Here is a 14423-nt window from a genome sequence, read left to right on the forward strand (position 1 = left end):
GGGGTTCTCAAGTTCCCTTGCTGTTCAGAGCCCTGGGAGCTGTGACAAGGAGGCGTCCAAGCAGCTCCCCTGCAACCTGCCCAGCCTTGCAGAAAACAGGTCCAGCTGGAAGCAAGCTGCTCCCAACCAGCCATTTGGGTTTTGGGTGTCACTGCACCATGTCCTCTGCTGCAGGGAATGAAATTGCAGTGTACTGCCAACACACTGAACTTGCAGGAGCTTGAGTTAGACAAAGACATTATATGTGGGCTAATGTCAGCTTGACTTGTTTTGCAAACCCAGCCCATAGAATCGTTTAGGTTGGAAAAGACCTTTGAAATCCTGGAGCCCAATTACTTGTCTATTCACAAGTGTGTTTGAAATCTATTGACACAAAAGTGACAGAGTTGCCTGTATCCTAAAGCAGAGGTATGGCAAACACCCCATTTTAGAGGATATGCTGCATAAGTATTGGTGAGAATGCCAGTGGAGCTAATGCTTTGTAGAATATCAATGAAACTGAGAGGAGTTTCAAAGACTGAGTTTTTTCAGCTCCTTATGACCTTTCCATGCCTCCATGTGCATAAACAGCAGCTATTCTGTCCTTGGTCACATCCAACTTCAGTTTCACCCTGTTTATCACGTGAGGGAGCTGGCTGGTGTTGTGGGGGAGTTTTGTGTCCATTCCTTTCCTTGCAGTGGTATCACTTGATTTCCATGTCCTCTGGATATTAGTGCAAAATAATGAATAGCACAGGCCCTGACATAGCATGACCCTGACTCACAAATACAGTTCTTGAGGACCCTGACACCCTCCCAAGACACAATAGCAAACATCAGCCAAAAGAGAAAGCATTTGTGTCAGGTCCTTGGCAAAGAGCTTCCTCTAGATGCTCTAGAGAGTAAGCAACACCTGTCTGCCTTGTCTGTCTCAGATCCCCGCTGTTTCCTCTGTCCCTGGGTCCAAATTTCTGGCAGGCTAACATGTGGATGGTGAAAGGAAAAGTTCTGCTGCTGCCTAGATCTGAACACCAGTGGAAAACTAGAAAAGTTGAATTGTGAAAGCAAACCAGCTGCTGTGAACTGATACGGCTCCTTAAAAATATGATTTGCTTACCTTGCCCCTTGGCACCAACTGCTTGATCCTTAAAATCAGATGGCCAAAGGTACGATGGTTTCAGGATTTGTTTCTGGAGCGAGATGGAGCAATTACTCTACCTGGAGAAAAGAGAAGAAATTAGTCAGAAGAAGAAGAATTTGTCAAAGACCAGTTAGAGGTTTAAACCAGTAGTGAATCCAGCCTGCCTGGCAACACAGAGAGCCAAGAGTGGGAAGCATCCCTTGCATTAGGGCCCCAGCTGGTTGTCATGATCTCATGCTCCAGACTAAGTGTTGGCTCAGCTCTGGTCTTTGATGCTTTTTTTGCCTGTCTGGGAAAAGCTAAGGACTAATATATACCCAGAAATAATGAGATTTGCATATCACCCTTGATATATCACACATGGAGTGAATGTGGGACAAAGCCACAGGGAAGACAGATGGGATGGGTTTTACTGTCCCAGGAAGTCAGGAGGGATGAGGTCATGAAGAATGATTTTGTATCATTCAGGAAAACTTAGCTACTTGTTGTCTGGAGACCAGACAGAGACACTCCATGGTGCCTAAGCAGCCTTTTTCTCTGGCTGCCTGTATTCACTCAGCTTCCATCATCTTTCAGGGCTTTGCAGGAGCCATACACACAAAAATGTCTAAAACAATTACATAACCCCCAAACAAAGGCTCTGATGCCAGGCACAACCATTACTCAGCTGATTATTACAAAATATTGCTGTGACCTGAAACTGAGGAGCCCAAGGGTCATTCCTGCTTGAGATATATGAGAACAAAAGTCCCTCTAGCTCAAGGAGACTTCAAAAAATAGGGCTTGAAAATATGAACCCTCTAGTTTGAAGAGAAAAACAAGTATCCAAAAATGGACCAAAGAGAAGCACAAGCCACCTGACTCTGTGCATCTGTCACATCTTCATTCATGCTAAAAATGTACTCTCATGTCTGACTGCACACAAATAAATCCAGCCAGCAAAGGCCAAGGATACTTCAACCACAGACGTGAACAAAAGACAAAATCAAGAATGAGCTCAAAGATAGTAGTTTTCAATTTCTCACTCTTAGCAATAAGGCTCTCACAGAGGAGAGATTTTCTGTGCCCGAAAACCTGAATCTACAGCAGCACAAAGGTCAGATAATACAGTTTATCCTCACTTCATCCCACCTCCACTCTGATAAATAGCTGCACCTTACAAATTCCCCTTCTTGCCTCCACTGCTAGAAGGCACTTGATGGCTTCATCTCTGCTAGCTGCTGCTCCTTCCTGCTCCTAACCTGGCAAGGCAGTGGGGGAAGGTAATCCTATGAAAAGCACATGTAGTGCTTTCAAGACACATCACAGGTAATATGTGATTGTTGTCATGTTAAGATGCCTATTCTTCAACTGCAAAAGATGTACTGCTATTCTAAAATTGGATTGTAGCTGAAGGCGTGACAGAATAACTGAATTGCCTCTCCCTTACCTAGCTAGAGCTCTCAGCTTCAATTTTACCTCAGCTACTTGCACCAGCTACATTCTGATAATGACTTGCTTCCACAGCCTCTGGGCAACCACAAATTGAGCCTGATGTACAAATCCTGACTGTTCATATTGAGTTGCTGGAATGCTTTTTACAAATCAACAGCGTCCTGAATCCATCCATTTTCCCCCTGGTGAATTTGCACTGAGGGCTTTTCACCACAGCAAACTGGAGCAGCTGGCCCTGTCACCTGTACCAGCTGGAAGAGTGACCTGGGGAGGTCACCTGGCTGCTGAACCACTGGCCTGCCTTCCTTTGAGTTTAACATTTGTATCTGTGAAAACTCATGGGTTGTGGGCTTGCTGACGTGAAGGTAGCTCCTCTGTGCCTTGCCTTCCTCTCTGTCCTTGGGCAGCTCCATTTCTTTGTTATTAATTGGCTCAAACAAGATTTCCCCAGACACTTGGGCAGTTGTAGCATCAGCCAGTAATCCCCTAATTCCCTTGGACGCCCGGGAGTCCCCTGTGTGCTACTCTACAGCGGCACTTTGCAAGTGTTGCACTCCTCCATGATAACACCAAATCGATGTTCTGTGCTGATCAAAGGTGTCCTTGTCCTCAGAGCAAATTCCAGCACTCTTCTGGTACTTTGCACAGGATACCAGAAATTGTAGCTGGAATTCTTAAGATGTCACCATCTAAAGCAAAAAGCCTTTGCAAATTAAACTTGTTTTCTCATGGATGGCAGGCTTTGATACTTTACTAAAATTATCAGCACAAAGCTTGTTCTGAAAGGTTAAGACTCTGACAAGAGGCACAGCAGCTATCACTGGTATTGGGGCTTTCTTGTGTCATGCTAGGAATCTGTACAATTAAAACTAATTACTTGTAGTTAAATGAGAAAAATTTCAGGTTCTAACATCCCTGCCAGTGTTACTGGGAAGCAAAGGCTTTACCCCTCCTTTTTCACCTAAGAAATCTCTCAGCTGGGAGTTGCCAGACAACTTCTTTGAGAGGCTGCAACTAGATGATCTTTAAGGTCCCTCCCAAGACGAGCCACTCTGTGGTTTTATGATTCAATCCTTTTTAACTGCCTTTTCAAGTGTGATGTTAGTCTGTATCAGACAGCAGTGACTTCACTGAGGTTCACATAGTACTAAGTAAAACCATATATCAGAAGTTCAGAAAAACCAGATCTAAGAAGGTACTTGTTAAAATGTCAATCAAAGAGGCTGGTGATCTAAGTGTAAAAGCTTCCCTGAGAACCATGTCAGGCATAAAATAAAATGTGCAAGGTAGAGTTGTATCATCACCTGTCAGCATCCTGGCCCCATATCTTCCATGGCATCCTGAGCTGATGTTGATAACATTAGAGTTCTTCATTCCTAGCATGGTGATGAGTATCTAGAGGGCACAATGTTTTATTCAAAATTTTTATTTCACAAAATATTGCATGTTTTATTCACAATTTTGGGTGCTATGCATGTTTTCAACATCTACCTTCTTGGAGAGGACCAGCAAGAGCTGCCGAAAAACCTTTGAAACTTCACAGTTTCCCTGGGGGCCCCAAGAAATAATGTCCACATTAAATAAATCATTTATTTGGCCCACACCAAATAAACCACAAAGGTCCACGTTTATACAAATTCTAAGAAGACCAAGTGAGGGTCTTGCTTCAGAAGAGTAAAAGGCATGCAAGTATCCCTGTAGTTGAACATGTCTGTGGATTCCAGGCTCCTTCGTGTGGCAGGAGGACACCAGCTTCTGTCCTGGTCACTCCACTGCCCAGCACGGAGGGATCACCTTCTCTCGGGAGGCTGCACATCACCCGCATTTAAAGGGGAGATCTGATTTACAAGCAGCTTTCCGACCCTGGAAAGTACATTTAATTGTAACAAGCTCGCAGATCACTAGATGGCCTCGTAACCTCAGAGATTTGGGCAGACCCTGGCTGGGGCTCAGGAATCGCTCGGTTTAAACCCTTGGCACCCCAAGTGCTGCAGAATCATGACCTCGGGCAATGCACAGGAGCCTTTCAAAAACGCAGAGTGAGAAATTTGGTACACTTTGTCCCACTGGGAAGGTAGAGAACCTTTAGAAGCGGTTTGTATTCCCTAAATCCCAGCAGATGGGACGGGAGGTGGAGCAGAGACAAGGTGGGAGCTGTTGGAGAGTCACAGGGGTCTCAGAGAGAGGTGAGCCCGTTTGGGGACATCTCTGTGAACCTCAAAACCTGGGGAATTGGAGGGGGTGCATGTGGGTTTGGTTCCTTGTCCCACACCAATGAGTCCCAGAAACTACCACGTGAAAATGTGGCCACTTCGAGGCCTCGGAGGAAACACCAGCGTTTGTAGTGAAGGTGTGCCTTACCTGCCTTACCGAGCTGTGCCCTCCTGAGGGACAGCAACAACACAGGGTGGGAAGGCCCCTCTCCTGTGCACACCGGAGAGAGTCTGGGGAGAGAAGAGAAGGGATCTTTGGAGAAGCAAAAATACGAACGGGACATGGAACAACAGAGGAGCGGGGAGAGGTCCCACTCGCCCCAGAGGCAGAGCCGGCCCTGGGCGCTCCCTGTGGGAGCTGCCGCTGTCTCCGAGAGGCTGGAGAGCTTTCCCTCGCCCCCACCGCATTGACAGCGCCCTTGATCTGATGTGCGAAGGGCAAAAACGCCCTCGTTTTCCCTGCCGCTCAGCTGGGCCGTGTGTTATCGCTCCTTTTCCCGCGCGGATTTTTATCAGCGTTTTTAAACGCAGGGCTCGCTCGCACTGACGCACGTCTTTCAGAAAAGCCGCTCGAACGCATCGGGAGCGGAGCGAGCCCAGGCACCGAGCAGGGCTGCGGACTGGGAGCGGGACAGGACGGCCAAGAGCAGCGGCCCGAGCTGCAGCGGAGGCCGCGGGGCCGGCGGGGCCGGGCGCTCCGGCGCTGCCGCTTTAAGGGCGGGCGGGCGGGAACGCGGCCCGGCCCGGCCCCGGCACAGCGGCGGCGGCAGCAGCAGGTACGTGCGGGCCGGGAGCTCCGATCGGGCCGGGCAGCGGGCCCGGCTGTCCCCCTGCCCCGGCCGGGAGCTGCCCGTGCTGCCGAGGCCTGTGGCTGCTTTGCCGGGAGGGCGGCGCGGCGGCCCCGGCAGCTCCGCTCGGCCCGCGGCGCGGGCGGCGTGTGGGGAGGGCTGGCATCCCCCGAGGGGATGGGGATGGGTGCTTGGGCTTTGGATGGCTCTTTCTGAAAAAGAAAAAAAGGAAAAAAAAAAAAAAGAGCTTAAATTGCATAGAAATTGAGGTTTTGGTTTTTTTCTTTTTTGATCGGGGCGGGGGGGGGGGGGGGGGGGGAGGGAGGTGAGGCTTTTCTTATGTGTTTTGCTAGGTTTTGTCTTCTGGTCCAAGTTCTACTCACCCACTGATTTAGAGTAAGACAAGCAGTAGTGTCAAATGCCGGTTATCCACCCTGATTTTATTCTATGTAAAATGGACAGGTTAGGAGTGTTAAACACAGGGATATCCATGCTGTTATCCATCCTGGTTTATTCCCTGTAAGATGGACAGGCCAGCAGTGTCAAACATGGGGATATCCATCATGTTATCCAGCCTCATTTCATTCCCTGTAAAATGGACAGTCTAGGAGCATCAAACATAGGGATGTCCATCCTGTTATCCACCCTGGTTTTATTCCTTGTAAGATGGATGGGCCAGGAGAGTCAACACAGGGATGTCCATCCTGATGCCTTCCCTCACTAAGCATTTAAGCTCAGTTTGGCATCGTGAATGCTGAGCTCTTGGCAGGTGTTTCTGTACCAACAATTAATTTCAGGAGAGTAACCATCGTGACAGGCCATGCAAAATAAACACCACAGGATCTCAGCCCTGCTAATTTGCAGCAATTCGTGGAGAAAAGCCAGCATACAGCATTTGCTGACAAGATTTATCTCATCTCTCCAATTGATTGCAGTTAACATCATGCTTCCCTTAGGCAGATGAGGATTATAGAGATCTGCCTTCAAGAAGGAAGGCATTTGCTAATTGCATTCATTAATTACATGGACTCTACTGAATGGTATTCTCCAGTGTGGAAAAATGCAAAATGTTTGATCATGTGTATTTGTTTGTAATAGAAACATAAAGCCTTTAGCCAATGATTTAAACAAGATTTAGTAAGAATATCAGCCTAAAATCAAAGTGTGAAGTTCACAGCTTAACGTTTGAGTAAGTGATGAAACTAAAGTCAGTACTTAAAGCAGAGGCCAGCACACAACAAAAATACAGTTAAACACCTATGAATTTTATTCTAAAGATACAGACAAATAAAGAAAATCTAATCTAATTAATTAAAAAGTGTTAAGATTGTTTCACTGACATATTCTTCCTGTTGTGCATTTGTCCAGTTTTAAGGACAACCTGCACAGCTTGAAGTTGTCCATGATTCTGTTGTTGTGAAAAATTGCTGGGGCTGGGATGAAAGTTGTCTTTCTTCATGCATTATTCTGCTGGTTTGTGAAAGCCGCTGCAGAAGAGAGAAAACATTTACAAAACAACGAGTTCAGTTTCTTGTTTGTTTCTACTTGCAGTCTTGCTGTTGTGGAAGCACAGGCCTGAAATGCTTCCCTGGTCGTCAGTTTCAGGGGAGGTTCAAAAGCCGTGCGTGCCCTGAAGCAAGGAAGTCTGAGTTATTGAAAAGAAATTAGAGAGTAAGGTGAGGAAGGAAAAAGGATATGGAAATATTAATGGATGGGTAAAGGAGATCTAAGCAGGGAGGCTGGAAAATATTTCCTCTCCCTTCAGGACACTTCTTGCTGAGTGTACTCTCAGGATCAGCACAGAAAAGGCCCAGGGTCTACAAAATAAGGCAAGTGAGGAAAGTTTGCTGATAAAGTGCTGAGAGGCTCTTCTTTGCATCTCAATGCAGTACTGTGGCTCTCTACTCCCCATGCTCTTGATTCATAAATGAATCTAAACTCTGACATACCAATCTTTCATTCTTCTTCACTGTTTGTGTGAAGTGTACTACACGCCTTGAGTGGTGTGACAAGGCTGTCCAGTCCAAATGTTTGTCCACCTTTTAAAAATGAATTTACATGTGCTGGGTTCAGTTTCTCTCTTCAGACAGCTTTGGAGCATGTTTATATAGCATCTCAGAGTGGGCTACAGGGATGGAGGTCTGCTTTCTTCTACAACTGGCAGCATCCACATGAGACTATTGCACCACAAGACTAACCAATCCTTTAAAATACTGGCTGAAATGCAATGAATTAGGACTACTCTGGTTAAGATCAGTTTTGAGGATTTTTTTGTGTTTCTCTCAATTTTGGAGTTGGTAGATTGATAAATCTTAAGGAGAGAGAGGAATGCCTTTAAAATAATGCTTTTGTATAAGGATTCATCACCATTATAAAAATGGTAATTAATGGTGTCTCTTCAGACAACCTGCTGATAACCACTGCTGTGTCCACAGGCCCTGCAATGCCAGAGTCTCCCTGCAAAATCTGAAGATTCAGTGGAAGAAGCCAAAATGGGAGTAGATTGCTGTGTGTCTATCTTCAGGGCAGAGGGAGAGAGATGTTAAAAGGTTGCACATTCAATTTTTAGCTCTATTGGCTGTCCCACTAACTGGTTGTTTCTCACTGGATAAGTTCAGAGTACTCTTCTGAATGGGTTCTTGATAGTTTCTTCCTTGAATACCACTTCTTTCAGACTTAAGACTGGGAAGGGGCAAGGCACAAGAGCACAGGGATCTCCTCTTCTTAAAGACTTGGAAGTCACAGAAGAAACATCACTGACATAGCATTTTTCTCCTTTCAGGAATTGTCATCCATCACTATGAACAACAACATCCTGTGAGTTCGTTTCAAACTTTCTTCAGATAAGCTGTGCTCCGAGTTCTCCTGAGGAAGGCTGTTCTCCTTGGGGAAGCATGGCCTTCCGTGGCTGGAGGTGGCTCCTCCTCCTGGGCAGGCAGAACACCCTTGCCAAGGTGTGGAGGAGCAGGAGGGGAGGCCCCTCTGTGTGCTGGCAGCGCTGCTGCCACTGGAGCTCAGGCAAGGCTCTGGCCCCCGAGGTGAGAGCGTTTCTGGAGGAGAACACCGAGGTCACCAACAGCGGGCACCTCACGCCAGAGATCCGGCTGCGCCTGCTCACCCCCCGCTGCAGGTTCTGGAGAGAGAAACCTGACCTGTGGCCTTATGGGGACCCATTCTGGGCCATTTACTGGCCAGGAGGACAAGCCCTCTCCAGGTATGCAGCAAAATTCACCACAGCTGATAAGTGCAGTGTGCCAGGATGTCAGACCTGGCTCTGTTTGTGGTAATTCTTAGTGATGTGTGATTGCCTATTATGGGTGCATTATTCATCCTCCTCTCTGCTTATACTGGAGTGTCCCAGTCCCTGCTGGCTGGCAGCAAGTTCAGCACCTGTTGTGCAAAATAACTTGTGTCTTTTAAATAGGAATTTGTTATAATCATGGCTATGCATGTGTTGGCAACGGGGCTGAATCTGGATCCATGAAGGGCTGTGCAGATGCCATCAAAACCTAGTGAGGTGTTTAATTCTGTCACTCCAAACAAGAGGATTGCTATTTTGTCATAAAGTGAGTGTATGGGTTTTTTGTTGGAGTGTGGATGCGCCTCTGTTGAGAAAAGTAGTTTAATGCTGATGCACTTGGAGTGTTGGTTAGCCTGAGTAACTCTCCTCATCTAGGATTCAGCAGCCTTATTGTCGTGACTTTTTGTGGCTTTTAGTCACATCAGAAGGCACATTTGATTTTGGCTGCTGACTGTCAAAATGTCTTTAAATGTTCCTGATTCAGAAGAACTAGAGTTCTGTTATTTTGTGAAATCATATCTCTCATTTAAACAGCAGAAAAAAAAATCTTAATTTTTACAGCAGAGAACAAGCTGTCAGAGTCCCCACATAGATGAAAGGGAAGAATCTGAATTGGGGCGTTACTGTTTTTCTGCAAGAAAGCATTAATAAGAAGGCAGTTTTGACCAGGTAAAAGATGAGTCTTACTGTTAAATTAAGAGTTGATTATGCCATGTAGATGAACTAGAGTGCTCCTAAACATTGGGTATACAAAATAGATTAGCTAATTTCTATATTTTCTTATAATTTATATACTTGGATATTTGGGTAGCAGTAATAATTATCTGGCATTTCGCTACTTTATTGTCTTACTGTTTAGGCACTGGTTTGATGTATTAAGAAATGTCAGAAACCAGTTGCATAAATTGGAAGAGTAAAAAGGGAGCACAAAAACATATGGTTGCCCCCACATAACTGTCCTCCTATCAGAGCTGGCATTTCCACAGCATCAGAAATCTCCTATTTCACACTACTCTTGGTGTAATTCAAGATTGCTCATTAACCCAGGAGGGCAGAGACACTGTGTGCACTGTGCCAGGGGACACAGCAGCATCCAGCTGTCCTGAGTCACCCAACCAGCAGCAGCAGCTCAGGAACCACTCAGCTGGAAACAAGGCATTTGCAGCATTAGGGCCACATCACACCCTACACAAATTACTAATGGAAAGTCTGGCAAATCCCAGAGGGGCTCCTAGAAAGGAGAAACAAAGCACTTCTGTGGAGATCCCACGCCTGTCCTTGGTCCTGGTGGTAAACTAGGAGCTGTACTTAGGGGAGTGATGGCCTTGGGGGAATGCTGTTAAACATGTGAGCTGCTGAGCCTGGACACAAATGTCCTGCACTGGACAAGCTTACTAAGCCTCTTGGTGCCATTGCTGCTGGTGCTTCCAGGCCCAGACACTTCCATCCATCCATTCCCAATGCACATCAGTCTTAACATTTCTGTCTGACCCCTGTGAAGAGTCAGCCATCACTCTCCCTGTCAGAAGATAACACAAATGTAGAATCCTTTCTTGTTTCTAGTTCAAAAGAAGTTATGGAAATTGGTAGTAAAATTATGGCAGTTTACAGTAACTCATTTCACCCAGGACTCTTATCCCTGACACCTTTCCCCTTGGCAGCAAATTGAATTTCATGGCAGTTGTTAAAGTTTTGAACACTCTGCAATAGTTACAATATGGTTCATAGTATTTAACAATAACTGCTACTTGCCTCGTGTCAGTTCTCCACTTCCAGCTCAGAGGTTTTTCAGGATTTCTCTTGGCAGGTGTCAGCAATTAGATGAAGATAGCCTTTCTGCTCACCACAACTCTAGTCTTTTTCTCATTGCTACTCAGGAACAACACTAAGCAGTCTCAAAGTATTTGCATCTTTATCTGCATGGCTCAGGAAAAAAAAAAAAAAACAGGAGAAAATCCTCTTCTGCCAAGCAGTTGCTTAAGCGGTGTTTCAGATTGGTGGGTGGGCACCATATTCACTGTGAACATACTATGTTTTTTCAGTCAGATTGCTTTTAATTTCTACAAATCCTTACTTCACTATTTCTCATGGATTCTGATGAATTCTATTTACCTAGAAGTGTCTACTTACTAGTTTGTGTCTACTTAACAGATGAGCTCACCTGTCAGAGAAGGGGCTGATTGACATAAAATGTTGCTTACTTGGCTGAATTTCTTTTTGTTTGTGGGTGGGGGAGGACACTAAGAGAGAAAAATTATGGCCCTTGATTTTTATATCATCTGAAACAAATAAGGAGTTTTATGGCAGCTGCACATGTGGAATAGTATTAAGGTACCACACTTCATTACATGTTTGGCAAGAAACTCTTATGCAATGTACTATAAATCTGAGAAATTTGCCTGATCTTGTTCACTGCTTTAACAGCTTTTCTTTTTCAGGTATATTTTAGATAATCCACGCGTGGTTAAAGGGCGATCAGTTCTGGATCTTGGAAGTGGATGTGGAGCAACAGCCATAGCTGCTGTGATGAGTGGTGCATCCCAAGTCCTTGCCAATGACATTGACCCCAGTAAGGCTTTTTTCCATCTCTGTGTAAAGATACTTACTCATTTTTAAAGCACCTTTAACACAGACTTTTCTTTGCTCTGTTTGGGAGAAATTCAAGTTCCAAACAGAATTTTAAGAATGCTAAAAAGAGGAATAGGTTTTGTCAGTACTGGAAGCTGGGCCTCTCTTGGCCCAGGTATCTCTCCATAGCTCCTTAGAACAAACAGCAAACTTTCTGCCAAGTGTTGCCCATACACCACCACAGCTGGTTTGGATGAGAACTCCAAGCACAAGCAGCAAGTTGGCTTCTCTGTAGGACCCCAGCATTTTCCTGTGCTTTCATGTACATCAGGGCCTAGATTTTGCCTTTTTCCTCTAGGCTTTGTCCTTCCATAATTGACTTATGAATACAGTTTATGCATAATTTAGTTACTCTTTAGTTAGGAAGGAAGTATATCCATAGATTAAGGCAGTTATTATATTCTACTTCAATTCCATGATTGGTTTCCACTGGTATCCATTCTAGGAAAACTTTTTCCCTGTGTCATAGTGTAATGAGGATAAAATTTCATCACTTCATGCTAGATTTTTACTCATAATAAAAACTGTGGAAGCACCCTAGATAGGATGAACAACAACATTTAAGAGATGAAACTGAAATATTTCATCACAGAAATATATAAGAGGGCTGAATGGCAGAATCCTAAAATGGAACTTTAATTTTCCTTTGACTTTTCTTCAGTTGCAGGAATGGCAATGATCTTGAACTGTGAACTGAACCACCTGGATCCCTTCCCCATCACCATTAAGAACATCATTAATTCAGAGGCTGGCAACTGGGACCTCATAGTTCTAGGAGATATGTTTTATGATGAACAACTTGCTGATGGTCTGCATCACTGGCTGCAGAAGTGCATCAGGATTCACCAGACTGAAGTGCTGATTGGTGACCCTGGCAGACATCAGTTTTTAAGCCACAGCATTCACAGCCAGCTGCACAAAGTTATAGAATATTCACTGCCTGAGTCTACAAGACAAGAAAACTATGGGCTAACATCAAGTATTGTCTGGAGTTATCAGCCCTCAAACAGCTTAGATGATTCTTGAAGCTGCCTTCCTATTGGGATTTTGTTTCACTTGATTGGCTTTTTGCAGGTATATAACATGAAAATGGGAATTAAACAGTAAAGCAGCTTACTGTACCTTCACTGGAGTGATTTCAGTCATACTCACTGAGGCTTTTGCTCTGTTTGATGTAAAAGCTACATGCAAACTGTATTCAAAGGGGCCTGCACTGAAGTGCAGATCTACAGACAACTTACATGTAGGAGTTTGCATGCTTGATGTTTCCCATGTGTATTTGTGTCCTGCTGACATTACTGTGAAGTGTTTTGGATGTCCAGCATACTGCTGTGGGGAAAGGGCTGTGGCTGAAGGACTACTGCATTGCTTCTACAGGCTTCTGCACTTATTTATAGAAAATTTCTAAATATAGAAAACTATTGCTGTCCCTCATAAAATTCTCCACTAGATTTTTAGCTCATATTATGCTCAACTTGAAGTGCCTTGCTCTTTTTCTGGGTATCTCTTCTGAATGTCAAAGTAACTAATTTAAATCTCCCCCTTCCCCTCTGTAATAAAAATTTCCTCTTCCTTGAAACTGACAGAGTGATTATGTAGGAGTTGCACCCAAATTTAAACTCTGCTTCTTGACTGCCAGCCAGTGTAAAAGCTGTAATAAATGGAAAGTGAATAAATAGTACCAGCTATGGGGTACCTTCCTTCCCTTGAGAGTAGGGTCAAATGATCTACATTCCCTACATTCCCCTTTGCAAGGGTAAACCAGGTAATCTGTCACCTTGGGAAGCTGCTGGGGGATGAAGTCTTTACTTCTGTGACAAACAGAGGGCAATGAAATAAAAACAGGGAATGCAAGTCTGATAGAATTATTTTGCTCTTCTCCTGAGGAGATGCTGGACAAACTCCAGAATCATTCTCAGTTTTATCTGCCAACTAAGAAGAACCAGTTTCATCTGCCAAACATGGTACAAAAAAAATCATCTGATCCTCAGGTAAGATGCTCTAACTGTGCCCATTTGAAGAAGAAACCAATCTTTTCAGAGCAGTCTTAGAGGAAGTGTCAACTTGAGCAGTCAATCATTGAACAAGCAGTGATGGGGAGCTAATAACTGCACCATAGCCCACTGTGCAGTGGTGCCAGGTGCTGTAGTGCAAGCTTACAAATGTGAAATAGTGTGTGGTACTCACTCAGAAAACCATGGGATTCATGAAGTAGGAGGTTTAGGAGCTTAGTCAGACATACATGGTTCTATAATCCAGCAAGTTTTCAGAACTATCAAAACAGCCAACTTCTGAACTTTAATCTTCATAACAATATGTGAATATTCTGCAAGGCTCACAACAACAACAATGTCCAAACAATAGAGAATATGGAGTGGCAAGCACACCCACGAGGTTCTTCTCCCACTTCACCCAGTGCCTGTAAACATTTGTTGAAAATTACTGTGAACCAAAAAACATTCCAGTAGTGTTATGGAAATACTAAAAACATAAGCTCTAATGGTGAAAGATTTAAAGTAACTTTAAAAATAAACCTAAAATTACAGTGTTACCTCGTTGCAGTGTTGAACAGCTTTTTAAGCACCGGGTGAGGATGCACCACTAAGTTGCACATTGAGGAGAGGCTGTAGGGGAAGATGGTAAATCTACAGGCACACTTAAAGACAATATAAGCTGCAATTGCCTTCAACAAGTGACAAACCCAAGGTTATATTAACAAGGAGAAAAAGGACAACTTGGCCACTGAGGTTAGCAATAGCATTGTTTCACAGAGCTGCCTAAACAGCTGTATGATTCACTATCAAAAATAGTGCAACACAGATTTATTGTCCAAGAGTTCAAAGGAATGATGGGTCCTGATTGATCCCAGGGATTCCACAGGGCATAACAAACTACTCCTCAGAAAAAAAAAATTAAAAAAATAAATAAAACCTGGTAAA

General features: G+C 44.4%; 1 protein-coding gene across 3 annotated transcripts; it reads left to right on the forward strand.

Moving 5' to 3' along the window:
* The first annotated feature begins 5492 nt into the window (after positions 1-5492).
* On the forward strand, positions 5493-13165 carry ETFBKMT (electron transfer flavoprotein subunit beta lysine methyltransferase). Of its 3 annotated transcripts, XM_063154052.1 has the most exons (5): positions 6670-7231; positions 7991-8104; positions 8338-8769; positions 11295-11425; positions 12146-13165. In XM_063154052.1, exons 3-5 carry the CDS (start codon positions 8450-8452, stop codon positions 12508-12510), a joined length of 816 nt encoding a protein of 271 aa, XP_063010122.1. In that variant the 5' UTR covers positions 6670-7231; positions 7991-8104; positions 8338-8449; the 3' UTR covers positions 12511-13165. The 3 variants fall into 3 exon arrangements, with proteins under 3 accessions (XP_063010124.1, XP_063010122.1, XP_063010123.1); XM_063154054.1 differs by lacking the exons at positions 6670-7231; positions 7991-8104 and adding an exon at positions 5493-5543; XM_063154053.1 differs by lacking the exon at positions 6670-7231 and having other exon boundaries at positions 7969-8104.
* Positions 13166-14423: the final 1258 nt, after the last annotated feature.

The sequence above is a fragment of the Melospiza melodia genome, chromosome 4 (genome assembly GCF_035770615.1).
Source record: "Melospiza melodia melodia isolate bMelMel2 chromosome 4, bMelMel2.pri, whole genome shotgun sequence".
Lineage (NCBI taxonomy): Eukaryota > Metazoa > Chordata > Aves > Passeriformes > Passerellidae > Melospiza > Melospiza melodia.

What these genes read in the sequence shown, in the direction of transcription:
- ETFBKMT (XM_063154054.1), top strand. Translation starts at nt 8,450, where the DNA reads ATGGCCTTCCGTGGCTGGAGGTGGCTCCTCCTCCTGGGCAGGCAGAAC. An exon ending in GGAGGACAAGCCCTCTCCAG is followed by an intron (nt 8,770 to 11,294) that starts GTATGCAGCAAA and finishes TTTCTTTTTCAG; the next exon opens with GTATATTTTAGATAATCCAC. An exon ending in TGCCAATGACATTGACCCCA is followed by an intron (nt 11,426 to 12,145) that starts GTAAGGCTTTTT and finishes ACTTTTCTTCAG; the next exon opens with TTGCAGGAATGGCAATGATC.